This window comes from Teleopsis dalmanni, chromosome 2 (assembly GCF_002237135.1).
Source record: "Teleopsis dalmanni isolate 2A chromosome 2, ASM223713v2, whole genome shotgun sequence".
In the NCBI taxonomy this organism is placed as follows: Eukaryota; Metazoa; Arthropoda; class Insecta; order Diptera; family Diopsidae; genus Teleopsis; species Teleopsis dalmanni.
The window spans coordinates 181,674,993-181,687,340 of record NC_051847.1 but is presented as its reverse complement, the minus strand read 5'-3'; the positions used below and the strand labels follow the sequence as shown (position 1 = coordinate 181,687,340).

Genomic DNA, 12,348 nt, shown 5'->3' with positions numbered 1-12,348 from the left:
AGGAAGCACTGGTCCATCCAGGACTGTTATACTAAGCCAGAAGTAGTAATACATCTATACACTACAAATACATCTATTTACTACATCGCGGATCGACCTAAAAAATTCGAGGCATCTCGAACCAATATACATTGTAAATGTAAAATGACCTTTTTGACAATTTTTCGATTGAAAAAATAATTAACTAAAGTAAAATGCAAGAACGTTCTACGTTTGATAATCGTATTTTTTTTAAATATGCAACTGATTCTGTTTGAATAGAGTTCTCGTTAATCTTTTTTTTATGAAATTCCAAAAACAAACATTCATGATATATTATAACATATAATACCCTAATTACAATATATTCGTGTCTCATCAATTTCAGAAACAGTATAAGACATATAAAGTACCTGAATCCTGGTTAATTCTAAATATTCAAGGAAAACACATTATTGTTTTTTAGAAAGTTATATTAAATAAATAAAATAATAAACTAACTAGTTTTTCCACCACATATGGAATTTTCTAATAAAGGATACGTGACCTTCTCTATTTACACGCTTAATAAATAGTCTCTGGACTATATATTAAGTCCATTGCTTTTTATCAAAAGCAATATAAGACATATAAAGTACCTGAATCCTTGCTAATTATATGCGTTCAAGGAAAACAAATATTAGTTTTTTAGAAAATCATATTAAATAAATAAAACCATAAAAAACCTAATATAAAAATTCCTAATAAAGGATGCGTGACCTTCTCTATTTACGCTGTGGAGCAGGTCAAATTCTTGATTACCTGTTAAATACACAGCGTTAATAGCGTTGTTTACTAATTCAATAATAGTTACGACATTGAGATATTTTAATATAAATAGGATAATACTTGATTCAAAAATCAGTGTTCTACAAAGATTTGAACGTTTGAGTATTATTTCTTAACATTTGGATCAGCACCAAAGTAAAAAAAAATTTGTAACAAGTATAATATAGGAGGAACAATTTAAAAAATGGAAAATTTACAAAAGGAAAACATATCAGCATATTCTATTAATCAGGATGAAAGAAATAGAAGATTCATTAGAAAATTTAATAAAGAAGCAGCCTGTATGAAGGAATTATTATTGGATGCTTATGAAGATGCCGCCACCTATTTGGAAGAGTTAAGGGATCAATTCAAAGCAGTAGCAGAAATTTATGATAACATTTCATCAGAAGATTATGAATTCAATTTAGAGGGTGAATACTTTGAAATACAAAAGAATTTTAGAATAACCCGAAGTAAATTACAAAAAGAAATAAATGAAATTTTAAAAATGACAAAGATCGACCATGAAGAAAACCATCCTGAAGTAATAAAACCACAAACTGTTAAAAGCATTAACACAGTATTCGATTCAATTAATATTACAACGGCTGTTTCCAATTATACAAATACAGACAAAAATATTAACCATCAATCGGAACGTTCTTCAGTGTCCACACCTGATGACTTGCACACAATAACTCCATTTTATTATAATCATCAGAACCCAAAAATACATATTCCTGATCAACCTGATATTATGGATAATGAATGGGAACGTGAAGCAGTTAAACGAAAAATACCAGATACTGATTTCGAGGAAGAAACAATGAATACTCCACCTTCACTAGCTGTTATAGAAAATGATCATTGTTATGCCAAAAGAAGAAGAACTAACGACATGATTATGGAAACTTATAATCATCACAATAAAATTAGTGCATATAAAACATTGCATCAATTTAATAATTCACCCATATCATCTGATGATTTCGATACTTATAATGGCGGATCACATAATATGAAGTCACCTTCGCATTATATGCAGCAATATGAAGATGAAAATGAATCGAGAGATTCATGGTTGGTACCAGAATTACTAGGAGACATATCTGATGACGAAAGATCTTTTGAAGATGATAGTGATGATGATTTGTGTCATTTATCAGAATCTTCTGCACATGACCAAAATGTAAGAAATTATTCTTATGATAATGAAGTATCTCCACAACGTATGCAGCAATATGAAGTTGAGAATGAATTGAAAGATTCATTACCAGAATTACCAGAATACTCTTCAGATGTCGAAATATGTTCTGATGATATTGAATTGTCTACACATCGTATGCAGCAATATGAAGTCGACACAGAATCGAAAGAACCATTAAACTCGGCAGATGACACAAAATCTTTTGATGATATTGAATTGTCTTCACATCGTATGCAGCAAGATGAAGGCGAGAATGAATCGAAAGATTCATGGTTGCTACCAGAATTACTAGCATACTCTTCAGATGACGAAACATGCTTTGATGATGATAGTGAATTCTCTCCACAAATATATGAAGATGAGAATGCATGGATGCTGGAAGAATTACCATAAACAAGATACAGAGAGTGCACCTACAGTGCTACTTCTTCTTATTCTATTTGATTGATTTCAATTTGATTTGATTGATTGTTAGTTTCAAGATTTTTTTGTAAAAATAAAATAATTAATGAAATTAAAAAATTGGAATTATTGGGTATTATTTTAAATTCAGTAGGAATTTATCTGATCATTGATAATTAAAAACTTTTAACATGAATAGTTAATGAATAGTTATATTGCTCATAATAATACTAAATGCTCCAATACTAAATTCTGTCTTAAATTTTGACAACAAGACAATTTAGATTTTAATAAATATCTTCGGGTATGGATTCCGTACAATAAAGCAAGTTCATTATCAATTTGAAAATTCGAAACTTTTTCTTAACTCACGGCAGTGAGTATAATTGGAACTATCAAGATGGAGACGTGAGCACCTCTACAATTCTTAAATTGAAAATGCAGTGAACAAATTTTAAAAATAGTAGTTGTAGTAATATAAATTGTAGTGTTTGGTTCTGGATCGAATAAATCTTCCGTACCGACGTTTTTCTTTCTCAGAGAGATTGCCAACTTCAGATAGTTTGAACTTCTGGATTAGTAGTAATTAAGTAAAAATAATTTTTCTAATATATACATGTCGCTTTTTATCTTGAAACTTGATCAACTCCTGTTGACCTGAAAAAGAAAATGATAGAAAAGATAAACCAAATCCTATGAAGTTTGTTTAAAAAATTGATCATTCTTACTTCTTATACATCATTCTTACTTATACATAAATTTATGCGGCTTGCGAATGTGTGGTCAATCATAAAAAAGAATAAAAAGGAATATTATATTAAATTATTTAAAGCTTGATTGTTCTTAATGGTTTCAGATATTTTTAACTAGACCCGCTTAAGCCAGTCTAGTTTCTAAGTTTGTTTACGAGCCATCATATGTAGGTATAACGGAAAAATTAAATCTAATACCGATATTATTAAGAAAATATTAGTAAGAAAATTTTATGGTAAATACGGATACATACTTTGGTTATCGTAGATAGAAGTAAAAAGGGCCGATTTTTAGCATATTTTTACTTATAAAATTCGAAGCCTCTCCATTAAACAAAACTAAAAATTTATTTGCATGCAAGCTTCAAAAAACACGAAAAATTATTATGTTTCAATAAGTATTTATAGTAAAAATATACATAAGTATTAAAAATACTTAAAACATCTAGTATAAAAATTTAGTGTACCAAATCTCAACTTACGAAATTCAACGCCAAAATTTGAAGGTATTCCTCATGCAAAAGGAATCGCATCGCAGAAACTATGTTTAAGGAAGATTTTATTTAAATAACTCTACTAAAAATATAGAAGTAGAGATAGCATAGAACATACAACAGGGCAGATCGATCCTAGCTCTATGCTGTCCTATAGTTCAATGTACTATTACAACAGACATTAATGCACTAAGGCACTAGGCACTAGACTTGGTTTCTGTGTACTTAGGCGTTTTCTATTTGCCTATCTTAAAAAATTATCGTAAATCGTTTGTGGGTGGCAGGAATTGAAATTGAAATCGAAGTTCAATCGAAGCGGCACTATTTCCGAAATCAAAATAGTAGTGTGTTTTGCTTTAGTGACTAATTAAATTGATATTTTGGGCTTTATAAAAGTAATAGGCTAGTATCGGTAAACAGATCTTTGTCGATTAATAATCGATAACTAATGAAAATCATATTATTTTTCGAAACACTTCTTTTAACAAGATTTTAAAAACAAACATTAATGGTATATTATATATTACCCTAATTACAACATATCACTATCAAAAGCAATATAAGACATATGAAGTACCTGAATCCTTGCTCATTATATACGTTCAAGGAAAACAAATATTAGTTTTTTAGAAAATTATATTAAATAAATAAAACCATAAAAAACCTAATATAAAAATTCCTAATAAAGGATGCGTGACCTTCTCTATTTATACGCTGTAGAACAGGTCATATTTTTGATTATCTGTTAAATACATTCACGCTAATAACTTCATTTACTAATTAACCGTTACGACATTGAGATATTTTAATATAAATAGAATAGCATTTGATTCAAAAATCAGTGTCCTACAAAGACTTGAATATTTAAACATTATATCTGATTATTTGGATTAGCATCAAAGCTATTATTGAAGCTATTATATAAAATTTTAAGAAATATAATATAACATAAGAAGTAATATGGAAATTCTAGTAGAGGAAAGCATATCAACATATAACGCTAAACAGGAGAAGAAATATAGAAGAAGAAATAGAAGATTACTTAAAAAATTTGAAAAAGAAGTAACCTCGATGAATGAATTATTATGGAATAATTATCAAGATGCCGCTACATATTTGGTAAAGTTGACAGATCAATTCAAAACACTAGCATCAGTTTATGATAACATTGAATCAGAAGATTATGAACTCGATTTAGAGGATGACTACTTTGGAATACAAAGGCATTTTAGAATAACCCGGAGCAAATTACAGAAAGATATAAGAGAAAGTCAAAAACTGACCGATGATGACGAACAACGTTCTAAAATATTGAAGAAACAATTTGTTTGCAAATATTGGGCTTCAGGACGTCAATGTGCATGGGGACTGAAATGTAGATTTTTCCATCCTGGCAAAAAAGATAAATCCAATTATGACATAATTTGCTCACAAACTAATATTACTATGACCGTATCCAAACATTCAAATACAGACAAAAATAGTGGCTGTCAATCAAAACGTTCTTCAATATCCAGTCCAAATATCGATCGATCTAATATTGTAGATAATGCATGGAAACGCGAATCCATTAAACGAAAAATACAAGATACCGATTTCGAGGAAGAAACAATGAATACTCCACCTTCACTACAAGTCATAGAATACGATCATTGTAATGCTGAAGGAATAAGGTCTCCTAAGATGGTTATGAGAACTTACAATCATCATAATATTGATAATAAAATCAGTGCTTGTGAGAAATTATATAATTTTAATCATTCACCCACATCATCAGATGATCTTGATACTTACAACCGTCGATCACATCACATAAATTTGCCTTCGCATCATAAGCAGCATTATGAGAACGATAATGTATGGAATGGTTCGTCAAATGTGCAGCAATCAGAATATCAGAAAAACTCATTACTTGACGGAAATGAAAGAAAATCTTTAGTTGATAATTACGATTCAATATCACGCTGCACAGAATTGCCTTCATATTGTTTACAGCAAATTGAAGACGAGAACGATGATCGCCATGCATGTTATTTATCACGATCTTCAACACATAAACGAAATGTAAGAACATATTCAGATGACGTTGAGTTGCCTCCTCATCATGGGCGGCAATATGAAGTCGAGAATGAATCGATAGATTCATGGTTGCTACCAGAATATCCAGTAGATTCATCACATGACGAAAGCTGTTTTAATGATGATAGTGAATTGCCTCTGCAAAAATATGAAGTTGAGAATGCATGGAACGAATTATGGAAGCTGCCAGAATCCCCGGAAGATTCACCACAGAGAGCGCAGTGTTAATTATGAAGCTAACTCTTCTTATTCTAGATAAACTAATTCTAAACTAATTAACCAGTATTTTAAAGAATGCGGTTGTATTTTCAAAAATTTTAATCCATTAATTAAAAATATAAATTTCGCACATAAGATTGAATTATTTAAATTGAAATAAATCTAAATTCTAAAATCTAAATTACTTTTATAAATTTTCAACGCTGAGTAAAAGCTCTGATCGAACAACTAAAAATTGTTTGAAGATTTTTCAGGTTTTTGAAATTTCTTGTGGACCTTGTGGAATGCTTTCCTCACCTACATATCATGTCATGTAATTTTTTATCTGCACCGTTCTTCTAGTTCTTCCTTGCGGACTCAAAAGTTGATAATCAATTTCATTATGTGGTTTCCTTAATGTGTATCGAAGGTGTGGTACCCTTCTCATAATTATAAAATGGATTGTGGTTAGGCATCTAAATATTGGATTGTACTTAATATAAGATATTTAATAAATTTGTGCCAGTTGCCGATCTGTAAAAAAGAACGCTGAATTATAAACAAGAATTCAATATTTAAATCTTTATAGAAAGTTTCATAGATTTTAAATTTGTTAAGTTGAAGTTTTCTAGTCCTGCTTCAGCCAGTCTAGTTTCTATGTTTGTTATCGCCTGTCATAAAGGAAAAATTATACTTACTATTAATATTAGTAGCAAAAATTTTATGTAAAAACTTTGGTATTGCAGATAGAAGTGAAAAAGATTTTTTTTCACATTTTTACTGTTAATTAAAATTAAAAATTTTTTTTTATAAAAACATAAAAAATTATAATTTTTTAATTAGTAGTATAAAAAACATTTACTCTTAAGTTTTTTAGAAAACATGAACTATTTCTTAGGGGAATTTCGTAAGGGGGGCAAACCACGACACTTTTGGACTTTAAAAACTATATTTAAGGAAAATTTCATTTCCATATCTCTCCTAGTTTAGAAAACACCAAATTTTCATTTTTGCACACTGTGCGTCGGTAGACTATATGTATATTGACTCTTGGAGATACTCCAGGGTAGGCTGATACTGTCTTCTTGTCATCCAAAAGTCCAATATCCCGCTAAGATGACAGATCTACCCCCTTTCGGTTTGCTTCTGTGTCCCAAATTGAAGTTTCTACATATAATATAAAAGGGGCCATGTAGCTCTTGACCTGGCTGCTGAATAGTATGAGTCCACTAGCTTATTTCCGCGCTCGTTTTCTGCTATATTGAAATGTCATTTTAAATATATATTGTTGTGAATATGGCATTTAAGCAAAATTTGATATAATTTCTAGGAATGTCAATAATTATTATAATAATTACTTGAAAAATGCACTAAACTGAAGTTGCATATGAGAATCATATGATCGCGAACGATCACGTAAATAGGGTGGCACAAACGCAACAATATTATACTAATAGTTGTATACTATATAATCTAGTATAGTATACAACTTATATAGTATATATTATACCATATAATATATGTATACTATATATACTATTTAATATGGAGTATTTAAATGTTTTGAGAAAGCGAAATGGTAGAGTATTTTGTTTCAGCGAAAAGTTAAATATTTTCGGTCCTATTTGTCAAAGATTGTTTGCAGAGACAGAAGAATAATTTTTATTTTTATTGCATCTTTTTATTTAATTAAAACACGATAATCGAAAAATCAACTGTTTCAGTGCACCCCTATCCCTAAACCTCTTTAGAACGTCAATGATTTACGGTATTAAAATGGGTCCTAGGATATAAAGCACATACGAGTTATAATATGCCCAATTATTAAACTTAAAGTTAGATTAAAAGTTAATTGATCTCCTCTATGTACTTATAATAAGTCACTCGCATGATTCGCATAAAGAAAACAAATTTAGAGGCATCTATCTTAAGAGTATTAGCTATGCCAAGAAGGATCATTTTTTAGGCCAATAAAAAGAATATTCAATAAGTTACTTTTGCTAGATAGGATTGACTTAAGAATTCAATCTGGTCACTTTACAGGTTATAGGATTGACCTAAGAATTCAATCTTATCAGTTTAGAGGTTACTGTATGGTGATATATAACTTAGCAACAATATTGGAAACAATATTGATGTTTGATGATTTGTCCAATGTCTTTTCAATTTATCATATTATTTCCTATACACAGATTAGTTGAAATGTTCAAAATAGATCACCTTTTTAATGTGACATAATTAGAAAAGATTATATAGTACAAATTTGTACTAAACCCAGGATCATCCCAAAAAATTTAAGGCTCTCTTGTGACAATTTTACTGTTAAAAACTGTTACAGTTAAGGTTCGTTAAGATGAGATTTTGTTCATATATAATATTTTGTTTTTCTCAGAATCATATTATTATTCAAAAGCCTTTTTTTACGAAATTCTAAAAATAAGCATTAATGATATATAATATAATACCCTAATTAAATAATGTATCAAATTGAAATTACAGTATTACAATATAACTAATATGAAGTACCTGAATCCTTGCTAATTATATATGTTCAAGGAAAACAAATACATAGAAAAACATATTAAATAAATAAAACCATAAAAAACCTAATATAAAAATTCCTAATAAAGGATGCGTGACCTTCTCTATTTACGCTGTAGAGCAGGTCATATTTTTGATTATCTGTTAGATACACTCGCGCTAATATTTACTAATTAACCTTTACGATATTGAGATATTTTAATATAAATAGGATAACACTCGATTCAAAAATCAGTGTCTAACCAAGACTTGAACGTTTGAATATTATTTCTAAACATTTTGATTAGCATCGAAATAGAAAAGTAAAAATTTATAACAAGTATAATATAAGAAGAAGAATTTAAGAAATGGAAAATCTACAAGAAGAAAACATGTCAACATATTCCATTAATCAGAAAAAAAGAAATAGAATATTAATCAGAAAATTTAAAAGAGAAATAACCTGGATGAAGGAATTATTATCGGATGCTTATGAAGATGCCGCTACTTATTTGGAAGAGTTAAGAGATCAATTCAAAGCAGTAGCAGAAGTATATGATAACATTGAATTAGAAGACAATGAATTTGATTTAGAAAGTGAATACTTTGGATTACAAAAGAGTTTTAGAATAACCCGGAGCAGATTGAAAAAAGAAATAAATGAAAGTTTGAAGATGACAGAGATCCACTGTGAACCAAATTCTGTAAATGGCAATTATTCAGTATTCGATCCAACTAATATTATCATGGACTATCGATCAGAACGTTCTTCAAGGTCCACAAGTAATGATGTACTTGCTGTAAGTCGATTAAACTCTAATCATCAGAATCCAACAATATCCAGTTCCGATCAACCTGATATTATGGATAATTCATTGGAACGTCAAGCAATTAAACGTAAAATACAAGATACCGATTTCGAAGAAGAAACAATGAATACTGCATCTTCACTAGATGTCATAGAAAATGATCACTGTTATGCCAAAAGAAGTAGATCTAACAACATGATTATGAAAACTTACTATCATTATGATATCTTTAATAAAATTAGTGCTTATAAAAATTTGCACCAATTTAATCGTTCACCCTTACCATCTGATGATTCGTGGATGGAGTCAGATGCTAAAGAAGAGAATGAGTCAATAGATTCATGCAGTCTATCAGAATCTTCATCACAAGAACTACCAGAAGACTCATCAGATGGCGAAAAATCTTTTGATGATATTGAATTGTCTTCACATCGTATGCAGCAATATGAAGACACAGAATCGAAAGAATTACCAGTAGACTCAGCAGATGACAAAAAATCTTTTGATGATATTGAATTGTCTTCACATCATATGCAGCAAGATGAAGTCGAGAATGAACCGAGAGATTCATGTTTGCTACCAGAATTAGCAGTAGACTCTCCAAGAGACTCTACAGTAGAATCTTCAGTAGACTTTTCAGAAACCGAAACATCTTTAGATGATGATAGTGAGTTGTCTTCAGAATTGTATGAAGATGAGAATGTGGTAGAATTAATATTCCTCGAATATGAAATAATAGAACACATCTTCTTCTTTATAATCTAGATGTATTTAGATGATTTAGATTAATTTAGAATTCAGAAATTTTCAATAAACTAAACCTTAATTAAAAATATATGCACATTTGAGAAGATTGAGGCAATTCCTTTTTAATAAATAAAAATGGAGTCAGATTTGATGTAAAAGTCTATTTTAAAAAATATATTGTTATAAATAAAATATGATTTAATCAATAAAATTAGAAAATTGAAATTATTTGTTTTAATTTATTCAAATTTTTTTTTATTCAATCATCGAATCTGATCATTAAAGTTAAAAACATACGTCATTAGATCAAATGAAGAACACTTTGGTCACCAAGCTTTTAGGTTGGAAATTTGTTAACAAATTTGTGATTGCTGGAGTGTATAGTCAGTCAAGTTTCTGTATAAAGACTTGGATTAAATTTTCTGAATATATCTTGGACGAAAAGCTTCCCGGAAATTTTAAATAAAACGCAAATTCTTAATCTTATCAATATTTATTTTTTCTCCTTCAAAATATGCTCCATTAGAAGCGAACAACAATGGCCACGTTCTTCCAATCATCAAAACATTTTTATAGGCGCTTTCCGGTATGGCTTTGAGTTCCCTCTGCGAATTCTGTTTTACGTCTTCTATGGATTCAAAACGCGTTCCTCTGAGTGGTAATTTGAGGTTGGGAAACAGGAAAAAGTCACACGGTGCAAGATCAGGTGAATACGGTGGCTGTTCGATGGTATTTATTGAATGTTTGGCCTTAAAATCGTTGATAATGTTGAACAAATTGAGGTGAATCGGAACAAGCCGGGCGTTGACACGTCGCATACACAAATTGTCCACCAAAATCAAACGAGCCATCTCACGACCGATGCCTAGCTCTCGTGCTATCTCTCTAACACTCACATGAGGATTTTTGAACACGATTTCCTTTGCCTTTTCAATGTTTTCGTCGGTGGTAGAGGTCGAAGGTCGTCCAGAACGCGGCATGTCTTCGACGGTCGTACGACAGTCCTGAAAGGCTTTGTACCACTCATAAACTTGAGTTTTCGATAAAACTGATTCCCCATAAGCCTTTTGTAGCATTCGCAACGATTCTGCACACGAAATTTCGTTCGAAAAACAAAATTTGATGCAAACTCTTTGTTCAATATTTTTTTCCATTGTTTTTTTCGCAACGCACTACTGAGGTGAACTGGTTTCAACAGCTGCCGTAAACGAACTGTCCTGAGAATCGCGCTCATTTGGCATGTAATAAGGACGTGCTGCCCAACACATAAACTTAAAATATCGAAAAATATACAGCGCGCGAATTTTAAATGAGAACCTCCGAAAACTTTTCGGTCACAATGTATAGACCTCTTGAGATTGTTCTATGAATATCTAACTAGTATTCCGGATACTAAAAACAGGATGTATGATAACGGATTGATGAAGGAATTTGCATAGTCATTGTCCACTTCCATTAAACTCATGTTTATGGAAAAATAATAATATTTATAACTTTTTTTTAATAGACTAAAATAGAATAGACTTCGTTTAATGTTTGATTCCGAAAATGGAATTTAAAATAGTTATAACGAAAACGACATTTTCTTTGATTTTCGTTAAAAAAATCTTTCAAAAAATCAAAGAACTTGACTAATTCCTAAATTGAAAATGCAGTGAAAAAATAATACATAACATACAATATTTTTATAGTAGTAGTATAAGCAGTAGTACTAGTATTAGTAGTACTAGTAGCAGTAATAATAATAGCAGTAGTAGTAGTACTACTAGCAGTGGAAGTAGTAGCTGTAATAGCAATAGTTGTAATTATAATAGTGTCAGTAGTAGCAATAGTCGTAGCAGTAGTAATAGCAGTAGTAGCCGTAGCAACAATAGTTGTAGTAGCAGTAGTAGCAATATTCGTAGTAGTACTAGTAGCAGTAGTAGAATAAGTAGTAGTAGTAGTGAAATAAATAGTAGTAGTAGTAGTATAAATAGTAGTGCTTAGATCTAATAATCTTGGGAAATGGCATACCGTACCGACGACTTACATTCTAAGTAGGATTGTCGAATTCTAGATAGTTTGAACTCCTAAATAAGTAGTTTATAGCTCGTGTCGCTTTTCATCTTGAGATGTGATCAACTACTTTGGACCTGGCAATAAAACATGATCGTTTTTCTGTAATAGATACGAGTATAAAGCAAAACTTAGAGTTTGTCTAGAATGTACCCAGGTTAGCTAACTCCTCAACTGTCTCGTTCACTTTTGTTTATCATTCGATAATCGTATAAGCAATTGTAAGATTCAAACGCATTTTTATTCCTCAAATCTCATAAATCTTTAGTTTTCTGATTTTGTTTTCAAATGGAACT

The 12,348-nt window shown here is 30.3% G+C and overlaps 1 protein-coding gene across 1 annotated transcript; it reads left to right on the top strand.

Moving 5' to 3' along the window:
• The first annotated feature begins 8,809 nt into the window (after positions 1 to 8,809).
• LOC119676304 (uncharacterized protein DDB_G0271670-like) lies at positions 8,810 to 11,983 on the top strand. The gene is made up of 2 exons (XM_038087544.1): positions 8,810 to 9,936; positions 11,689 to 11,983. Exons 1-2 carry the CDS (start codon positions 8,810 to 8,812, stop codon positions 11,981 to 11,983), a joined length of 1,422 nt encoding a protein of 473 aa, XP_037943472.1.
• The last annotated feature ends 365 nt before the right edge of the window (positions 11,984 to 12,348 follow it).